The 22,343-nt window shown below is 33.3% G+C and overlaps 1 protein-coding gene across 5 annotated transcripts in view; it reads left to right on the top strand.

Moving 5' to 3' along the window:
- Sec16 (endoplasmic reticulum export factor secretory 16) overlaps window positions 1-22,343 on the top strand; it is a 72,465-nt gene that overhangs the window by 16,282 nt on the left and 33,840 nt on the right. For 2 of the 5 annotated variants that reach the window (XM_088234869.1, XM_088234845.1), the window contains exons 4-10: window positions 719-969; window positions 1,881-2,066; window positions 4,840-4,974; window positions 6,494-6,605; window positions 13,330-13,455; window positions 21,276-21,378; window positions 21,605-21,758. In XM_088234869.1, coding sequence (XP_088090995.1) covers window positions 719-969; window positions 1,881-2,066; window positions 4,840-4,974; window positions 6,494-6,605; window positions 13,330-13,455; window positions 21,276-21,378; window positions 21,605-21,758 — 1,067 coding nt within the window. The remainder of the gene's footprint in view (window positions 1-718; window positions 970-1,880; window positions 2,067-4,839; window positions 4,975-6,493; window positions 6,606-13,329; window positions 13,456-21,275; window positions 21,379-21,604; window positions 21,759-22,343) is intronic. The other 3 variants (XM_088234879.1, XM_088234863.1, XM_088234854.1) reach the window with 2 other exon arrangements.

Raw genomic sequence — 22,343 nt, 5'->3', positions numbered from 1 at the left:
TGGAGCATATCACCCAACCCCCATCCAGATCTTTCTAGGCTTAACGGTGTTCAGCGTAGATGGCCCTGGCATTTTTTCTAAGGGGAATGAACCCAGGGATGAAAGTAGGGATGAATGCTGTCAAAATGCGATTTGTCAGGCGAATGTGTGGTCGAACTATGTACGATAGATGCACAAATGTTTAGATCCGTACTTTATGTAAGGCTGAGGCAAGCATTATCGACAAAATCAAGAAAGGAGCTCTGCGCTGATTTGGACATGTAGAGCGAATGGACAGCGAAAGAACGGTTAAAAATATTTATAATGCGAATGTTGATGGATGCAGAAATAGAGGAAGATGGCGAAAGACATGGCATGATCAGATCCAACAAATACTTGAAGCTGGACATGTCAAAAATCGGAATAATCGGCGCGCGTCCATGAGAAGATGTATGAATGTAGAGGAAGCGAGATCTGTATGCAAAGATAGAGTGATGTGGCGATATATCCTCTCTGCCTACCCTTATGGAGAAACGGTGTGATGGTTTATTGTTGTTGTTGGAATTAACCTCCCAGCTCTCGACACGTAGCTTATTTGATAAAACTAACAAATCGACCGCAGCCATCACCTGGGCGGTTGTAACAAGGGGCCCCCGTAAACCTCCCGCTCGGCGGTGGCAACTATTACTCCCTTTTTTGGGTACGACGATGAATGCTAATTAAAATGATTATTTCCTAGACGTTATAGGGAAAGTTCCTACCCGTCCGGGAAGCCGCCGCGGCCCGAGCCTTCCACCCGCAGGGACGAGGACGGCCGGCGCTCGCACGAGCGTTACGCCAGGGGCGAGAGGGACGGGCGGCGCAGGGACGACAGGGAGCGGCGGGACGAGCGGGACGGGGGCTACGCCAGGGACGACAGGGGCTACGCCAGGGACGACAGGGGCTACGGCAGCGTGAGGAAGAATAGAGTGAAGGATGAAAGGAAACGAGGTGAGTAATTTAAATTTTAAAAAAATATTAGGCACGATATCGTCAATTACTTCTTCTCTATCATTTACGTCGCAGAGATGTTTCATTCTAATTTTCTTTTTGATGATCTATACTTATTTTTTCTTTGATGTTATTTTGTTTTTTGACACCAATCTTCGAAGAAATACAATAAAAAAATTAAGGTCTTGATTTAGAGAATGACACACCACTGAATATTGAGTTCCATTTTTCAATTTATTCTCAAGGCTGTAGTCTGGTAAAACGCACGCACAATGAGGAAATCATATGATTTTGCCATTAAAAAAAAATTTTTTTTTTAATTGCGCAATAAAAAAATTAGATAAATAGAATAATTTTAAAGCTATTTTATTTTAAAATATACCAACAATATTTTGAGTTTGTCCAAATTTTTGTACACAAGGACTGGATTCAACTCCCTGGGGAGCTGTTTATATTAACATATTACAACAGAGATGAAGAACATTTAAAAGAAGGTAATATAGAAGTCTAGGCATCCACAGGGCTTATGACCTGTCAATGGCTGGTTTAAGTGGCCACTTACACTCTGTGTAACATTCACCATTCTGCCCATATTTAAACATCTATATTCCTTCAATTCTTTCATCCATCGTGAAGCCATTGACAGGTCATAAGCCCTGTATATGTCTAGACTTCTATATTACCTTCTCTTAAATGTTCTTCTTCTCTGTTGTAATATGTTAAAAAATATACTCAAAAGTTTTATTACTTAAATACTGTTCTTCCGGATATTTATATTAAAAATATTTTTGAAATACTTTTTTCTTTTCTTTTTTCACATCTAGGGCACGATAGGGTATTTTTTAATTCGAAATAAAATTATTCCTGGTACTTACTTTTTTAAACCTCCTATCTCATTTTTATGATTTCAGATCCGAGGTACCCCCCCCGGCCAGATTCTCGGGACCCGGACCCTACTGAGGATGAACTGAATGAGACAGCTGCGTCTGTAAATAGGGACAGGCGCAGTGCAGACAGAGAGAGGGACAGGGACGGAGATAGGAGCCGGGCACCCCGCCACAGGAGAGACAGAGGATACAACCAGCAGTATTACGATAGTGAGTGGAATCAAACACATTTTTTTACAAATGTGATGCTTTATTTATTTTTCATCGTTTTAGACTTGCCTCTACATCAGTGGTGATTTAGCAGGTGAGGCTAGTAAGGCTATGCCTTACTAAAAAATCATATTTTGCTCTCCACACGTTCAGAATGCAGCCCATTGAATAAAAAGCTTTAATATAAAAATATCATTGTAATAACAACCCGATTCCCTTGTTCAAAATTTGTTTTTTTCCAACGCACAGGTAATGCATACGAGTCTATTAATTTGGTCGCACTCCTTCAGTAGCGCCGCAAGCAAAACACATCCTTAATTTAATGAACACAAGGTTGAATTTGGAGTACTTAATATCGGTTAGGCAGAAAGTAAACTAGCCTCAAACATTAAGAAAAACCATACTCGCCGGACATGTGTGAGTTTTAACCTTGTGGGAATGTTTTGACCATAATTCATTCAAACGATGAGTCTGATTTTTAAAGTAAGAGCAAGAGAGCAGCGAATGAAGTATCTACTCTTGTGTTAGTATCCATTTGTAATTTTAAAGACCGTTTAATGTGTATAACAAACATTTATTGCCGCCATTTTCGTGTTTTTGACAACTCAAGAGTCTGAAGTTAGTCTCTAATCATTATACTAACTTGTTGGTCAGAAAAAATGGCAACCCCCACTGAAAACTGACAGCAAAAAGTCTGAAGTTAGTCTCTATCATTATACCTACTTGTTAGTAAGTCAAATCGATAATCAAAATTATTGCCGCCATGTTCATGTTTTTTTTATTGTAATTTTGCAAACAGTTTATTGTGTTTTACAGACATTTGTTATTTATGAATATGGTATTCAAAAAATTGCAATAAAAAATGGTTCAAACTTTGCTGCATAATTTTTTTAATAAAAAATAATTTGCCGAATTCATTTCCTTTTTTTTGTCAGTCCCTTAAAAAACGTAATTAAGGGGTTTTACTGTATTTTACACTACGCAATGAATGAACCGGGTTTAAGACACCTGTATTCTTTTTTTTTTTAAAGGCAATCCATCCATTATAAAAAACTGTTTTTTTTTTTTTTTTAATTAGACAGCAATTAAACAAATTACAAAGCTGTGTGAAAAATAAAAAGAACAATGCAAACATTCTTAAAAAATGAAAACATTTTTCAAAACAAACCGAGGTTGAAAATAAAAATGTGATTTTTTAAAAACAGTTTGTGTAGGTAATACACTTGAAAATGAAATAAAATTGGAGTAGAACACGTTTTGGAAAAAGCTAGTGTCAAAATAGTTTTTTTTTTTTTTTACACGGTACTGTGTAGAACTTTGTTTTATTTTTTTTTTTTTTGCACCACAACAGGTCAGGAGGCCCAATTACAGTGGTGAATTACATCACAGAACACCCAGGCTTGAGAAAAATCACATTTTAATTTTTGTGTTCTCACCGGGAATCGAACCCGGAACCTTCCGTGCGTGAGACAAGCGTCTTGACCACTACACCACGGAGGCCCCCTTTTGCTACTATTGGAATTTTATTAATTCTGCACTTACCTCCCCAACCTATCGATGTCATTTTTACTTATTTTGAGATTTAATGTTGTCAGTTTTCTTTAATAATGTACCGAGGTCTCACATCTAGGTTTATTGACGCCGAGGTAAAATTTTTAAAAATATGTATTTTTAATACATAAATTATTAAAATATATATTATAACAGAAAAATTTTGCGTTTCTATAATTGACCCAAATATTTCAATTTTGGGGCCATTTTCTACGAGTTGTAAATAACTCACTATTAGAAAATGGGAAACAAGTGGGGGGTTAGTGGGGTTCGAACCTCGAACCTCTGATCCATGAGTCCACAACTCTAGCCACAGGACTGCGACCCGATTCAAACCACTAAAACCATCAACAATGACATGCAAAAACTATTAGAATGGACAAACAAAAACTTCTTAACACTAAATGCCAAGAAATGCAATATAATACATTTCGAAACACAAAAGAAGAACCATAATATGAACATAAAAATAAACAACGAAACTCTTAAAGAACTAGAACATGTGACTTACCTAGGACTCACAATGGACAGACAATTAAAATGGACAAAACACATAGACGGACTCACTAAAGTAATGGCATCACTACATAGCCTCTTCTACAAAATTAAAGATTTTATATCAAGAAAGGAAAAAATTATGATGTACGAAGCCTATGTCAAAAGTAAATTGAGTTACATGATCGGCTTCTGGGGAACTGGTAACAAGACAGACATAACAAGAATACAAAGACAACAAAATAAAATTATTAAACTAACATACAACCTACCCTACCTGACCTCTACGACTGAACTGTACAAAAAAACACACCAGTTTGACATAAACTACTTGACTAAAATTGAGACCTTAAAAATTGTGCACAAAATAACACTGGGAAACATACAAGACGACGACATAATATTAGTCAAAAATGCTGACATACATAAATATAACACCAGACAACAAAAACACTATCATATTGAAAAGGCAAAGACAAACACAGGACAGTCAAAAATACTACATAATGGACTTAAACACTACAACGACCTACCTTACTACTTGAAAACTTTTAATGGAGACAAATTTAAAATCAATCTGAAAAAGCACATGATGACTGAACTAACTAGACTAGACGAGACATAAAATGACTAGACAATATTAAATTTCTAATGTAACCCTAACGGGTTTTTTAAAATTGTAAATAAATAAAATAAAAAAAAAAAGACTGAAACATATTTTTTTCAGGATACGGTTACAGCATGGATCCGTACGCCCAGCAAATGTACCAACACCAGCAGCAGACCTACCAATACTACGAGAAGCTGCGCCTCAGTAATCCGCAGGCTTATCTGGAGATATACAACAAGTACATGGCTGAAGGTAATGTAAAGAGATATCATTTTTTTTTATAAAGGAGATTGTACGAATATACATATTTCTGCGATTTTATTTTTCCCTTAATAAATCAAATAATAAAGTGGGGTTTTTGTTTAATAATTGCCGGCAATCTTCTCTATGGTGTCTATTTTTGTTCACTAGGTTGCGATCCATAATCCCGCCTAAAACGGTATTTACATTTTGACAGTTCGACTCTCGTTGGAACAGCTGATTCCTTCCGCTAATATTTAAAGTCAAGTGCCAACTGGCCCGTGATCTAAAATGTTTAAATGTATGTATGTTGTATCAATGTTTTCACTATGATTGTTAATTTTTTATTCAATAAAATAGATTTTAGTATGTATTTGCGACTACTAGTTATTTCCCGTACTAATAAAAAAAATACCCTTTGAAACCTAATGTATGTTCAAAATATATAAGGAAATAAGAAAAAAAAAATCAATGAAGATTTTCAAATTATTTTCTTATATCAAATATTTTTTACAACTGCCAGATTTAGGTTTCATAGACTTAGCGAAAATGTGTATATGGATCAGAGTGTTTTTTAATATGTGTATAAAAATATCTGTTAATAAATAAATTAATCATCTATTGTAAAAATATGTAAAACAAAGAAACAGGGATTCATTGCAACCTTATACTCATAAAACATTCTATTTAATACTAGCGACAAAAGATCTAGCGAATTTGACTCTAGCGGAAGATTTTCTTAAATTGTCTACGCATGCGCAATTGTCACCGTGCATATTCTGTCTAGTATGAGTTTGTACCCTGTTTTACCCGTGTATGAAAAATACCAGATCTGGTAAGTGGTTTAAGCGAGATAGACTGTACTTCATTCATGCATCATACGCTCGAATAGCAAAGTTGCCAGTACTTCTGCCAGTCGCCAGTGGCCCCAGTAGCTCTCCGAGCTTTGTTAGGGGCGCTGCCAGCGTGAACTAATGATTTTTTCATGCTTTTATCAATTGGATTAAAAATATTATCACTTTTTATCCCTCGAATTGCAAAGTTGCCAGTACTTCTGCCGGACGCCAGTTGCCCCAGTAGCTCTCCGAGCTTCGTTAGTGGCGCTCCTCGCTCGCGCTGCGAGCGTAACTGATCGTTTTTTCATATTTTTACCAAGTAGATAAAAAATATTATCACTTTTTACTTCAACTGTAAAGAATTTAAGCAATTGCCTAAGAATATTCCTTTTTTTCATACTAAAATCTCTTATTTTTCATGTGTCAGGACTTTTTTTGGCACAGTAAGGGAAGGGTTAACCACTTATAAGGTATTAAAGTGTCTAAGTAATAATTGTTTTCCAAATTCGCAAACCATCTGATAGACAATAATCATAATTTTAATAAAGACACTGGGTTCAACATTTTGAAAATAAACATATAAAAATTATGCAGCTTGGAAATCTTGGATATAACAAAAAGTTATAAATTAACAAGTTCCCATCATTCATATTCTTTAAAGAAAAGAATGACTTATAGGGTCATAATTTTTCTAGGTTATTCATCGATGCCTGGATACGAATCTGCTTCTACCACTCGACTGGGTGATGAACGCGCCAGTGTCCATTCCGGTCGGTCCTCCGCCAACGGAGAAAACAATAAAGACAGGTAAAGCATTCTAAATATTCAAATATACTCCGAACACACTTCCTCACGTTGATTTTCTTTTGTTTTTTACCATTCGTTTGTTTTTTCACTCACAACAAAATATTACAATCTTTATAGACACATGGACAAAGATTTTCGATTACTCGTTTAATTGATTGAGTTTAAACTGCACACTTAGGACACATGCCTAATAAATTAAGGGTACATGGCTAAAACGGGTTCATTGCATTTTTTCGATTTTCGATATATTAATGTCATTTTTTTCTTCTGAATCAGTTCAATCAAATTTAATATTAAAAACTAACAATATGTGGCCCCGTCTTATAAATTATTGGAAATAAATATGTGGTCACGGCTGGCATAAAAACAGTCAAATTGCGGCAATTGCTACAACGAGCTCATTTTTGTCGGTTCAAGAAAGGAGTTTTAAAAAGAAATAAAAGTAATAATTATATTAAATTAAACTTAACATGAGTTTTGTGGTATAGGTTATGTGTATTCAAATTAAAAATTCACTTACTTATTACGTGGAATTTATTACCAATTTTAATATCTTATTTACCGATAGATAGATAGAGATTATTTATTTGAATTTGTTTCGATTTATTATTTTTTTTTAATTATGGATAAAAAAAGCAGATTTAAATAGATTTTTTTATTGAATAGCATACTTTTATTATAATTTTCTTATGCTGACTTTCTTATTTTTTTATCTTTTGATATCTATCGTAGTCTTCCAGTAGCCTTTATTAAAATTAAAAATAATATGTATACCCACACACAGGCCATCCTTTGTAGGATTTGTTTTTTTTTGTGTTTATGTACTGGTGTATTTTGTATTTATAATACCAATTGTAAAATGCAAAGAAAAAATTATAAAAAATCAAATAAAAAATAAAGCAGATGTCCGAATATGGTGATATGAAATAGGACAATACTGAATTAATTTAGCCATCATGGTAAAATTAATTTAATTTGCGAAACTATTGAGTGTCTGTTGTGACATTGTGCTTGATATCTAGTACCAGCGTTGAACGGAGAAAGTCTGGCTTGGCTTGTTTCTGTTTTGTAGCGGCTGGTGGCGTGTTACTTTAGTGATTGTGGACAGCCTGTGTCTGGTGTTGCCAGAGGTGTCAATGATGTTTTTTTTCTGTGATTGTGTGTAAAAATACCTACATATTATCTTATAAAATACATGAACCCAGTGTCAAGGATTTTTTTTTTCTCTCCTGTAAAGTTTGTTTTGTTGATGAACCCGTTCTCGTTTTGTACCCTTCATTATAAAGCCGTTCCGGTAAACAACGACGCAACTGTAAATTAATTCATTTTCAGGAGAGAGTAAACTATTGGTAATTGAGTTTTTAAAAGGTGAATGAATTTTATTTTTTATCCTCATGTATGAGAGCGAAGTATGGACTTGGAAAAACAGTGATGAAAGTAGGCTGAATGCTTTCGAGATGCGATCTCTCATGCGAATGTGTGATAGGTTCACAAATGTTGAGATCCATGCTGAGACTAGCATTATTGACAAAATCACAAAAGGAGTTTCGCATCGGTTTGGACTTGTCGAGCAAAGGACAGCGAAAGGACGGCCAAGAGGACGTATGATACGAATGTTGATGGATGCAGAAGACGAGGAATATTAAGAAAGATATTGGCACAACCAAATCCAAAAAATACTTATATGTACATGTCAAAAGTTGGAATAATCGTGCATGAGATGTATGAATATAGCGGAAGCGAGGTCTGTATGCAAAGACACCGATGAAACGGCGTGATGGTTTATTTGATTTTAATTTAAATTATGAGTTTGGTATTCATAGATTTTTTGTTCCAAGTGAATGAAAAATCGATAGCTGCCTCTGGTGAAAATCCTGAATAAGAAAATCGAGCGAAGATAAGTCCGCCTCGTTGTGTAGTGGTTGGCGCGTTCGCCTACCATCCTTGGGGTCCTGGGTTCAATCCCCAGCCGGGTGGACATGAAAGATTGATTTTGAAGATTGTTTAAACTGCAACATTTTATTTTTCCTGGACTAGCACCTGAAGCGTAGAACTGATCACCTTACCTTCATGTAACAAATAATCGAAATACGCTGTATTTGGTTCACAAATGCAGTGCCCTATGAACCACTGGGTGTGCAAACAGTGTTAGCTTTTGTCCTCCTGTAGTAGTACTATACCACAACTTGATTTCCATTTTCTGGCATGGTTATTTATAACTAAACGAAAATGGTCTGTAAATTATTTTTTTTTTGGCAATGATGTATTTTTTTAATATCTGCATAATTTTTTTTATTGTCTGGTTTATGAATTTATGTTTTTTATTGTGTCCGTTGTGTTACAAATATTTCACATGTTCAATACACATTATTTCGCATGTGATCATAATTTGATGTGTCTAGTTACAAATATATCACACGTTCAATACACATTTTCTCACATACGATCATAATGGTTGTGCATCTTGTTACAAATATTTCACATGTTCAGTACAAATTATTTAGCATGTGATAATTTTTATATGTGTTCTGTTATGTCACAAATATTTCACACGTTCAATACGCATTATCTCGCATGTGATCATGTTGCACGGGATTTGAAGTTTGCTTATTCACGCGCACCATTGCATGCATGATTTCAAATTCAGTTCACTGCTATTTCACAAAACAAGCGTTTTTGTGAAATTCTCTAAAATTATGATTATAATGCTTTAGGCACATTAGTGAGGCTTAAAATGCCAAAACTCAAATTATTTATGTTTTTTTAATATTTCTACTTGCCAGTTTTAATAAATTATTCCAACTTTTACCACCAAAATCATTCGAACACATTTTTTGGAAGAAATAATTTTTTTTAAACATGTCAAATTTATCTATCAAATTGTCTATCTACATTGATATGAAATTATTTTAAATTAATGTAAGTAAGAAAGTATTACTCACTTTCTTAATTGAAATAGAATATAAATTAAGTACTTTTTAAATTGCATTATGAGTACATTCAAAGTACTTTTCTAATTTAAATGGAATATAAATTAAGTGCTTTTCAAAAATTAAATTAGTACATTAGAATATGAAGTAAGTACTTTTCTAAATTGAAATGAAATATAAAGCAAATACTTTTCTGAATTGAAATGGAATATAAAGTAAGTACTTTTCTGAATTAAAAATCGAGTTATCAGTAATGAAAACCACGAATTAATTGCTTTGATTGTTAAATTTAAAATGTTATTTTTTTTATCAACAGCACATACAAATGCTAACTGAATGCATCCCCCGTTAATATATGTTTATCAATAGCGGTTTCGGAAAGGTCATTAGTATTTTGCGGTAATGGTCATTTGGTATATACAGTAAATCAATGCTTTTTATGTAAGCCTCCTTTTTGGCCGCCAATTGCTACAATTAATTATCATTAAGAGACAAGTATTTTATGCATGAAAACTGCAATTTTAAAATGCTTCATTTTTGTGTACGTAGATTTGCATTATTTATATATTTATTTATGGGCTCTTTAGATTTTATTTAAAAATGGTACATAAGATGAGGGTGCTAGAATTTTTTTTCATTTGTTTTTTTTTATAATCAATTATAATTTTAGTAAGTTTAGCACCTGTGATAAACAGTTAGTGTCCAAACAGATGAAAAATGCAGTTCTGTATGTGAAATAGAACCAAAATCCACGACAAGTGTTTTCGACTCGATGGCTGCTCTCAGATAAAAATCCTGGCTGGCGACCTTGTATGTGGGTGAATTAATTCAGTCAGGTGAATCTCACCCGTATCGACGAAAGTTTCAGCTCTTTAACTTGACAAAATCAACAGATGGAAAAATTAAAGGAACATTGGTGTTCAAACATAGACAGAATGGTGAATTTTACAGTGTGTAAAATGGCCACTTAAACCAGTCATTGACAGATCATAAAATACCTAGATTTACTTTTCGAAGAAATTCACCATCTTTGTTGTTATATGTTAATTTAATTACCCTAAATTAACCAAGTAGGCATATTTTTTTAATTTGGGTTATTACTCACATTTGGCAGCCTCTGTGTTGTAGTGGTTAAGACGCTTGATTCGCACATGGAAGGTTCTGGATTCGATTCCCGGTGAAAACTAAAAAATGAGTTGTGATTTTTCTCAAGCCTGGGTGTAATGTGCTGTAATTCACCACTGTAATTAAGCCCCTTGGCCTGTTGTGGTGCAAAAAACAAACCAAAAAAATAAATATATATTTAAATATTTTATTCTAAACTATGTTACGCCCATAAAAAAAGGCTGTTGAAGATTTGAATGGACTCTACATAATTTGAATATTAAAAGCAAATTGAGCTACTGATCGCCTTCTGGGGAACCGGCAACAAGACAGACATAAGAATACAAAGACAACAAAATAAAATAATTAAATTAACATACAATTTTCCCTACCTGACTCCTACAACTGAACTGTATGAAAAAACACACCAGTTTTACATAAAATACCTGACGCAAATTGAGACCATAAAAATTGTACACAATATTGCACTGGGAAACATTCAAGGCGGAGACATAACATTAACCAAAAATGCTGACGTACACAAATATTTTATTTTTATTTATTTCGAATACAAACAGATGTACGGGTTAAATTAATATTAAAAAAAAAAAAAAAAACTATGTAAAATGTATACATAGTAGGGCCTGCCATCTAATTATATGTATTCACTAAATAATACTGTAATAAAGCGATGACGGCTTAAATTTTAAAATAAGATAAATATGGACAAAACTAGGAGATAGTGGAAAGGAAAAGAAAGAAATTGATAAGAAGTGGTAAAGGATGATTGAAGGAAAGTGAGAGTGGAAAATTGCATTTGATTTAATGATTAAATGAATTATGAATGAAGAGCATGAATTAAGCCTATTAATTCTCTTCTGTACATATTGTATGGAGTGTTAAATATATCAAGACTATTAAAATTTTTGTTAAATGTTTCACATATACGAGGGATCAATATAATCCCAGACAACAACGACACTACCACATTGAAATAGCAAAGACAAACACAGGACATACAATGGACTTAAACACTACAATGACTTAGCTTACTACTTGAAAAATTACATTGGAGACAGATTTAAAATCAACCTGAAAAATCACATGATTACACTAGCCAGACGAGACATAAAATGACTAGATCTTATAATATTTCGCATGTAACCCTGACGGGTTGTTTAAAATAATAAATTAAATTATCATTAAAATGGATATTTGTGTGCGCTGGAAAAGAAAAATATAAAATCATATACATTTCATTCAAGAAATAAATCATACGAGGAACGCTTAAGGGAGCTCGGGTTAAGTTTACTGGAAGAGCAGAGGCAGCGTGGTGACTTGACTGAGCAATATAATGTACCCAAGTTGAAATCAATGTTTACTTTAAATGAAAACTGAACTATTCTCTCAGAGGTGATTCATTGAAACATAACACTACCTCCTTCTCATCCAACCCCGGGAAGAACTTCCTGACAAACCGAGTTGTGGAGAAATGGAATGACCTTCCTGAGAATGTGATCCGCCAAACCGCCTTGATGCACACGTCAATTCATTATGTTTAATAACCATGTACACTTGATATATACGCATTAGCTTAATAGCTGCTAGTGTATTATTAATAATAATAATTTCGTTTGTGCAAAGGCTGGAAACTCTCAGTCACAAAATGCTGCAGGATCGGCGAGAAAGGGGTGACTTGAGAGAGACGTGAAATACTCAACAGTCACTATAGCTGTCCAAATTTGGATTCCACGCTCAAACTTAAACAAGATACTCGACTTCAAGGCCACAGTCTCCACAGTCTCGGGCTGGAGAAAAATAGATTCAACTCACGGAGCAATAAGGTTGTTGATAGTTGCCACAAGAGCTGGTCTCAACGTGTAGTCTCGATAACTTCAAAATAGGCTAGATTTACTTTGAAAAATGTAAAATACGCCAAAAACTAACTTTAAAAAAAAATAGGTTTAAGCGTATCAGCTTTAAGCTGCTCGCTTTAAATTTAAATAATAACGGTAATAATTCCAACCGGTCTGCAAGCATTTGGACATACATTGTTGAATTAACTACCTGGTAAACGAAGAAGTATGAAAATTGGAAAATTGTTTTCAAGCGTTGCCTAGTAGGTGATTTGGTTCAGCCGGATGAATCTCACCCGCATGATAAAGGTTTCAGCTCTTTTACTTCACAAAAGTCAATAGATGGAAGAGTTGAGGAAATGTGGATGTTCAAACATGGGCAGAATGGTGATTGTTACACAGTGTGTAAAAAACCAGCCAATGGCAGGTAAATGTCTAGACTTCCATATTGCCTTCTCAAAAATGTTTTCCCTCTCTGTTGAAATAAATTTAAATATATATTTTTTTTTTTTCAATTAATTTTTACGCCCATAAGGCTTTTACATACATGGGAGTTATATAAAATATGAGTATATAAACAACATAAATTTCAAAAAATACAATATAAAGAAACAAAATATAGGACTGTGTTTTGAATATTTTAAGTATGGGTATTCAGTAGTACGGTAGACATCAATGACGTTGATTTTAGCATCCCCGGTTCGCATGCCTGTTTTTTTTTAATTTTCGTACATTACCGACACCGCATCGCTCGCTGATGACCTTTCCGCGACATTCCCCCCCTTCACACCTCACCCACCCGCACTGTGTTCTGTACCATTGCCGTCCGACCAGGAGCCCGCTGGACTCGAGCAGCAACTATTACTATGCGTTCAGGAGGACGGACCCGACGTCCGCGTACAGGCAGCCGGCCAGGAGAAGGGGCAGCGGCTCCCTGCGCACGGACCACTCGGGCAGTAGGTGGGTGTAGCGACGGCGGAAATTACGCGCGGACAATGTAACAACACTCCGAATCGCATCATCCAAAAGAAATCTTATTTTCAATCTGTACTATTTAACACATGAAACAATGGATATGGATTTTTTCTAACGTTCAGTTCAGTGCCAAAAAAATCGGCATTTATTACAAGTAAAGAAGGTAAAAAATAAACAAAAAAGCAAAATTAAAATATAAGCAAAAATATTAGGAACCGTCTATTCTCACTAGGTATAGTAAATATGGATGAATATGCTTTTTTCTATCGTTTGTGTAATGAGGAATATCAGTGGTTTTATTTTATTTTTCGATAGACTTGGCATCGTGGTGTAATGGTCAGCGCATTTGCCTACCATGCAAGGGGTCTCGGGTTCGATTCCTGACATGGTTGAAATAAAATGTGTTTTCACACCAGAATATTTCAAAGTCCCTGGACTGGTACCTGAAGCGTAAGACTGATCATCTTACTAATTAACATATTACAACAGAGATGAAGAACATTTAATTGAAGGTAATATAGAAGTCCAGGCATCTACAGGGCTTATGACCTGTCAATGGCTGGTTTAAGTGGCCACTTTACACACTGTGTAACATTCACCATTATGACCTGGTAATTTATGCACAATATTTTGAGTTTGTCCAAATTTTTGTAGACAAGGACTTAAACCAGCTATTGACAGGTCATAAGCCCTGTAGATGCCTGGACTTCTATATTACCTTCTATTAAATGTTCTTCATCTCTGTTGTAATATGTTAATATAAACAGCTCCCCAGGGAGTTGAATCCAGTCCTTGTCTACAAAAATTTGGACAAACTCAAAATATCGTGATCATCTTACCTTTATGTAACAAAAAATGATCAAGATACGCTGCGATTGGTGTAACAATGCGGTGCCCTATGCACCATTAGGTGCGGAATGGGAATTATGATGATGGTGTTAATAGACTATTCGACTAAGCCAAAAAAAGATTATTTTAAATTTTTATATCGTATTATCAACGCTTTTATTTTTAACGTCAGAGGTTCTCTTCTGTTTATTCTTGATCAGTTCTGCCCATTGGTCCATTCATGGCAAGCAAACCGGAAATCTTCCATATAACTCTCTCATTGGTTGATTCATATGAACCAGTGATGTTGTTTAAAAGGGTTTTTTTTTTTTAAATATTGTTTTTTCGTACATTATCAGGAAATTTGTCAATTCAATTTAATGCTCCAGTTTTTACTGCGCGCAAGAAAACATACATTATTTATTTAAAACATCCAATTTGCCTTAGGGCTGAAGTTCCTCATTGCAATATGGTTGTACAAAAAGGGATTTGTCTTAATACTGTCTAAAAATTACCTAAGAAAGGAGATATTCGTATTTATATAATATTGGTTAGGAATGGTGAATATGTCTTTACACCATCTAAATATTGATTGATAAAAGAGATTTTGTTTTTATGCTGTCTAGATATTAGTTAAGAAGGAGGAATTTGTCTTTATAGCATCTCAATATTTGTAATGAAGTAGGGATTTGTGTTATATACTGTCTTAATATTAGTTTAGGAACAAGAGATTCATCTTTATACTGTCTAAATATGTGAAATAATTTAGTCAGATGAATCTCTTCACAACAATAAAGGTTTCAGCTCTATAACTTCACTAAAATCAACAAATGGAAGAACTGAAGAAATATGGATGTTCAAATATAGGCAAAATGGTGAATGTTACACAGTGTGTAAAGTGGCCACTTAAACCAGCCAATGACAGGTCATAAGCCCTGTAAATGCCTAGACTTCCATATTCCCTTATTTAAGGTTTTCTCCATCCCTGTTGTAATTTGTTAGTCTAAATATTAGTCAGGAAGGGGGGGTTTGTCTTTATAGCATCTTAATATTTGTTAAGAAGTAGGGATTCATCTTTATACTGTCTAAATATCAGTTAGGAAGGAGGGTTTGTCTTTATAGCATCTTAATATTTGTTAAGAAATACGGATTTGTCTTTATACTGTCTTAATATTAGTTAAGGAACAAGAGAATCATCTGTATACTGTCTAAATATTAATTAAGAATGCAAACATTCGTCTTTATGATGTCTATATATTAGTTGGGAATAAAGGAGTATGATGTTCTAGAACATTTTGTTTTCTTCTGTTTTACGGTCTAGTGCAATAGAAATCCTATCTCGATAAAACTTCTGTCTTGACTTTCTCGAAGATGTCTGCTAAGACAAAAGCGCTCGTTAATCAATCAAAAAATGTGCTGCAAAACTGAGAAGTTTGATTGGTATCAAAATTATTTCCTTCTAAGTAATTCTGACTACAACTGTAAAGAAAATATATATCTAATATTGAAATACAAGTCTTGGAGTGTTGTTACATTTTCCAACAAAGGAATCGGTCTACAGATTATGCTATGAAAGAAAGCTTTCAATAGATCACTATCTAGCAATATATACGAGATAAATTATCCAGTACAAGTGAAGATAATTTAGCATTTAATTTTTACAAATTATTTTACTGTGTGCATAAACGCTAATGTTTTTTTTATATTTAAGTTAAATACATGTTAACTTGCTTTATTTGGCGGTGATTTGTGAAGGCTTTTTTTCATTTAAAATAAAAAAGGGTTTGTATTTGATTTTTTTTTTATTAATCAAAAATGATTTATAAACAAAATTCATAAATAATACATATAAGTACAAAAAGTACAAAAAACAATATGAAATACCACACCAAAATAGAAACAACTTCTGCTTGGTGTGGGAGTAATTTGTTTATTTTTTGCCAGCACATAATTTATTAGTTATTTATATACTAGATATTAAGGCCCCACTCGCAGTGCCAAAAAGTTTTTGAAATAATTTGATAAAACAGTGGTTTTATTATTAGAAATAAACATTTTGTCATTAAAAATACAGAATCACAGTAATTAAAAATCTAAGTTTGTCAAATTTGTCATTACATAATGTAAATATAAATACAATGTTATTATTAAAATCGATTAAATTCATTTATTTGAAATATACATTACAAACTAAAATTCAAGACATACATATTATAGAGAAGAAAATACATAAATAGACTCTTGTCAAAGTAGTAAGAGAATTCTTCTTCGGATACATGGAACAGATCAACATCCAGAGCGATGTTGTTCAGCATAGCGGTAGCCCTTCCAATAGACATAACCGCCGGCAGGTTGGTCCTGTATATCGGAATATGAAACAATCTATGCTGACGCTGTCTTAAGTAATTATCTGGAGCATACAAACCAATGCTCATCATAATCTCAGAATTATAAACCGCACTGCGCAACAATAGATAAAAATGTGTAGTCAAATACACAAGCCTTCTAGTCTCTAAACTGTTGTAGCCAAACATACCTTGAAGAAATTTGGTTGGGTAGAGCTAAGGATAATACCCGCACTCTCATGTAGAGATATCTCGGAAACTTCTTTGGGATTTTGTCTATCATAACAGAGTACTTCAGTTCATATGGCCCCCAAATTATCGAGCCACTTTCGAGTCTACTTCGCACCGAGGAGTTGTAAAGAGTTCTCAGTATGCGGGTATTTTCTAAAACCCTGGCAGTACGCAGAACGAATCCTAACGTCGTCAATGCTTGACCACTGATACTCTCTATGTGATCATGAAATGTCATGGTGCTGACAAATCTAACGCCCATAATAATATTTTTTCGGAGGCAATATTTCAATGTTCAAAATATATAAATAATAATCGGGTTAGCCTCTAAAGATTTTCTGACTACAATTAAAGGATTAGGAGCAGCAGTGGGCTATACAATTCATAAATGTGGAGGAGGAAAAAGGATTTGAAGTATTTTTGTCATAATGATTTTCAAAAAAAAAAAATATATTTATGCATTTTTCAGCAAAGTTTTACAGTTTTAAGCATTACCTTGATAGGGACTTATTTGTGACATACAAGGGGAAAAAAATAAACTACTTTTTAAGATCTATAATTGCATACAATTACATTTATTTATAGCCGAGAGTGGGGCCATATTATATCTGTGACATTTAGGTTAAGAAGTACAAGTCTCTATTAGCTGATTGTCTAGGGGAGCTATTTAAAGATTCATTCTGATTTGATTATTTATTTTGCTATTTCCATGTTGTTAGGCCAATTTTAAGACCTTATTTTTTTTTTTTTTTTTTTTTTTCTTTCTGTTGACGCCCATGGGGCTTTTACATTATACATACTATATAGTAAGAAAAAGTTACACATTAAACATAATTAACATTTTTTCAAATATAAAAATTTAAAAAAAATATATAATTAAAATTTAAAAATAAAGTTACATAGGTAACATAATACACTATTAAGACATAATACATACATTATATTATGTTTATAATATAAGGCATAACAGGATTCAAATAAAACATAATTATATTTTTTTTTTTTTTTTACACCGGTAAACTAAACTTTAAAGTGAAGTTATTTAAAATGTTGAAAACTGAAAAGGGTTTTATAAACTAAAAATATAAAACATAACACGGGCCAACTTTTAAGCATACATAAATACGATCGAGGATTTATTAACTAGACTCAGTCGCGTCGGTCGCCTGTAGTACTTTGGTCTTGAATATGCTCAATGAGTAACGAAATATATCAACATCGCCATATTCATTACCAAGGCGATGAAGTCTAGCTATAGGTGAATTTACATAGTAGTTGTGCCCGCTGGACACCTCTACAAACACCGACTTATTTCGTGTGCGACGGGAATGTATTTTAATATTGACCAGTCGCGTTAAATCAGGGCTGTCCAGCGCGCCATTTACAATTTTATATAGGTTTACTAAATCGGTTAAGATTCTCCTATTCGAGAGAGTAGACAATTTTAAATTATTTGATAGGAAGTTGTAGTCGTGTAGTATAGAGTGAACTGCATACTAGGGGGGAATCGTCCATATAAGTGATTATGTGCAGTATACCATTGTATTCGACTATTGATAATAATGTTTTATGGTAATTATATTTATGGGTAAATAATTGTTATTCATTATGAATTATATACTGTCACCATTTATATATTCCTCCAAGAATAAATTTAAATATCAATCAATCTTTCCCAGTGAATGAAAAAACTAGCAGATTAATTCAGCTTATTTCTTCATAGTATACTCTATTCAAATTTGAAAAACTCAGTTGCTGTTATTTTCTCTTTCAGTAAGCTTGCAAATTACAGACATTATTTAAAGATTGTCTATTTTAAAAATAGTATTTCGAACCTGATTTCCCAAGGCATATTTTTCTTTAATATTATACAGCTGACATACCACATGTGGCGCTCGGCGTGGCCTTTTTTAGCATTATTATTTTTAGGGGTCGGTACAGAGCTTAGTGTTGACATTTCAATTACAATAAAAATAATATCTACTGAATGTCATTGTGGTATTTTTTAATAAACTTTTGTACAAGTGTTGTATTAGAATAGTGTAGAATATAACTACATATATCGCAAAGTTAATAATGATTTCTGTTTGAATCATTTAATAGATTATTGGTAATAAAATCTTCTTGAAGCAGAGAAACGATGTTCACAGAACCACAGAAAAAAATAACTATTTAAATATTACTCAAATGTACCTATATTATGTAGGTACAAATTTATAAACATTTTTTGTGGATTATCTGTAGAAAAAATCACAGCTTGCCATTACTTCATACTTAACCCCTTCACCTAAATGCCACAGATATAATATAAACATATGATATTATTTGTGTAATTATTATTAAGTTTTTTAGGTAACGGTTTGTACATTTTTGAATTGGCTTTTTTCATGCTTTGTTTATTTGCCAAATATTCGCTTATCATTTGTACATACATCATCACCCCATTTTTCTATTTTTTGTTTATTTACTGTGTACAATTTTATTTGCATATGTGATTCATTTCTGGTCCTGACTAGCAAGAAGTTTCTTAATTTATAAACAAATAATTGTTAAAGATATTTCACTAAGATCGCTTATTTGATTGGATAAACAAATTCAGTGAAACCTCTGTCTATCGTTCCCCAATTAATCATTTTCCTGATGAATCGTCTTCTTATTCCGAATTGATTTCACACATAACACACAAAATAGATTGCGTAAATCGTTTCTGCATTAATTGTTTGAATTACCCTGTGTAAGTTACAAATTTTTATATTTTGTCTAAATTAAAAAGGCCGAACATTCGAGAGAGAGTCGCGATTTGCCGATGCTGTCAGCGCTGATGAATTGGATCCACCGCCCGTACCTTCATTTTTAAAAGCATGCATAATCTTTGTATGAACAAAAACTTTTTACTATGGATATTCACTAACTGATGCCAAAAAAATCTCATTTGCAAAGGCGAAAATGTACTGTTTACTTATGGAAATTAAACAGCCGGAAAACGAATATCGATGAAATATTATTTCCAATGCAACAATTTTTTTTTGTTTCTGTTCAACTTACTAATTTAAAAAAATTTAAATCCATTTATTTACATCTGAAACTTGTATCTTTTTTAGAATTTCAACCTGCCAACGGTATTGCGGGTTGAAAGTGCGTCTTTACTTAATCGTGACAGGCATTGTGGCGCAGTTGGTTAGACGGCCAACTGCGAAACTGGCCTCGCGGGTTCGATTCCCACCGTTGCAAGAAGAAAATCCAAGAATGATTTTTTGCTCAATAGGTCTGGGTGTTGTGGTGTATTTTTCATTACCTCCTTCCATATCCCCTCTATCCCACCTGCTGACAAGCCTCAAAATAGAGACTTAGCGGTTTATTCCTTTAAAAAAAAAAATCTCATTGTGTATTTATTTATTTATTCTTATTTTTCTCTTACAAACTATAATTAATAATAAAAATAATGTGACCTCACTGGGGTTACCTGTGCCGAGGACACTTAACAATATATTGATGGTTTTTGTTGATATTTCTTGATAAAACTTCATAGTTAATGATTATTTTGTTTGTGTTTCTGTCCCCTGTTAAAATACTTATTTGATCTTATCTCCAAAATATGTTAAGAATAGTAGAAAAACTATAAATGTTGTAAATAATTTACCAGTCTTGAAGGTGCCTACTTAGGCTAAAGCGCTCATTGGTCGAAATAATAAAAAGTAAAACTAAACCAAGAAGTTTCATTGATATGTTTATTTATAGTTTTATCATAATCACTTAACAATATACTTTATAATACTTATACATATATAATATACTTATACAAAATATTTTTTTATGTTTGAAAATAAACAAAGAAGACTAACTTAATAAACAGAGATAATTAACAAAATATTCAGACAGTCTTAAACACTATGTATTTATGTTTATAATTAATTTATGTACATCTATATTATTTATATTACAAAACGTACAATGAAAATAACAAAAACCTAACATAAGTTGTTCACTTGTGGAGCAGTTGATTCAATATTGGTTTGGGCGAATGAGACAATCCATTTTACTCCTACCTAGCTCCACTATCCATATTGACCCACATACCACTAACATAGTTTTCCCACATACGTAGTTTATTTCAATAGGTCCCTTTATAAACGATAGAGGTTTCACTGCTTTGTAAGACCCAGTTTCATTAAAAATTAATGTTAATCTATTAAAGATAAAAACAAAACTTTTCTGATGTTAGAATGATTTTTATAGTATAGTAGAAATTATCAAAATATATTTTTAATGATTCAGTTTATAAAAAGGTATCGTTTCACTTATTATACATTTGGTAAGGTCAAATTTGATCAGGATGATATTAACCATACGTATTTGTTGTTATTATTAATTATTTACATTGTTAAAATGTTTTTGATATAGGGACTTCAATACAGATGCTTCCATCAATCTACACGCCTTGGAAAATTCAACTGTCAAGTCAGACAGAATGACACCTGTGAAGTTTGCCACAGCTCATATTAAGGTATTTTTTAAATATAAAAATTGATGATTAGTATACAGTGTCGGCCTCCTGGTGTAGTGGTCAGCGTATCAGGTCAGGTCTCGGGTTCGATCCAACCACCGGGTGCAAATAAGGGTTTAATGATGATGAATATGTAAATTTTGTATTTTTTTTGTAAAATTGCAATAAGTAAATATAAAAAATTTAAAAGATTATGCTCACCATTTAAATGTGTCATTTTTTGTAGGGCGTTTTATCATCTACCAATCTAGTTACTGTGAACCCTTCCTACCCTGTGGATGGGCAGCCGGCCATAGTGGAGATTTTGGACATCAACAAGATACTTCTCAATGACCCGGTTCGCTGCGAACTCACTGCATACCCCGGCCCATTGATCAAAGGTGATGTTCTTATCCTCTTAAAATTGAAACAAAATGCATTTGAAACAGGAGAGAGAGGGAGAAGAAAGAAAAACTCTTAAATAGTTATTATTGTTATGTGTTTATTTTATTAAAAGAACACGACTATAGTTTCAGGAGAGTACTCCCATCGACGGCTGATTTGATACTATCGATGGGGGGAATGCTCTCTTTAATAAACGTCAAGAATAAGTTTTTATTTTTTTTCTCCTACTCTAAACAAGAGAATAGGCGGAATACATTCTGACCAGCATGTCACAATAAAATATTGGTATATTATTATAATAAGAGAACGGACGCATCAAACTCCGGTGACAACTGTCGTCAAGCGGAGGCGATACGGTTGGCTAGGCCATATACCACGGATGCCTCCTGAGAGCCTTAACCACTCTCGCCTACTTTACAAGGCATCAGGTTCTTGAGTTTTGTAATTAAGAATGTATTTATTTTACTTCAGTTTGAATTATTATTATTGTTAATTAGCGCCTGAGAAAATATAAATTAAACCCATCACATAAATTATGATAAAACAATGATCCCATAAAAGGATTTTGCTACAACGAATCG

Source organism: Micrasema longulum, unplaced genomic scaffold (assembly GCF_059751315.1).
Source record: "Micrasema longulum isolate JH-2025_06_02 unplaced genomic scaffold, ASM5975131v1 h1tg000089l, whole genome shotgun sequence".
NCBI lineage: Eukaryota > Metazoa > Arthropoda > Insecta > Trichoptera > Brachycentridae > Micrasema > Micrasema longulum.
This window is presented reverse-complemented; position numbering and strand designations above follow the sequence as displayed.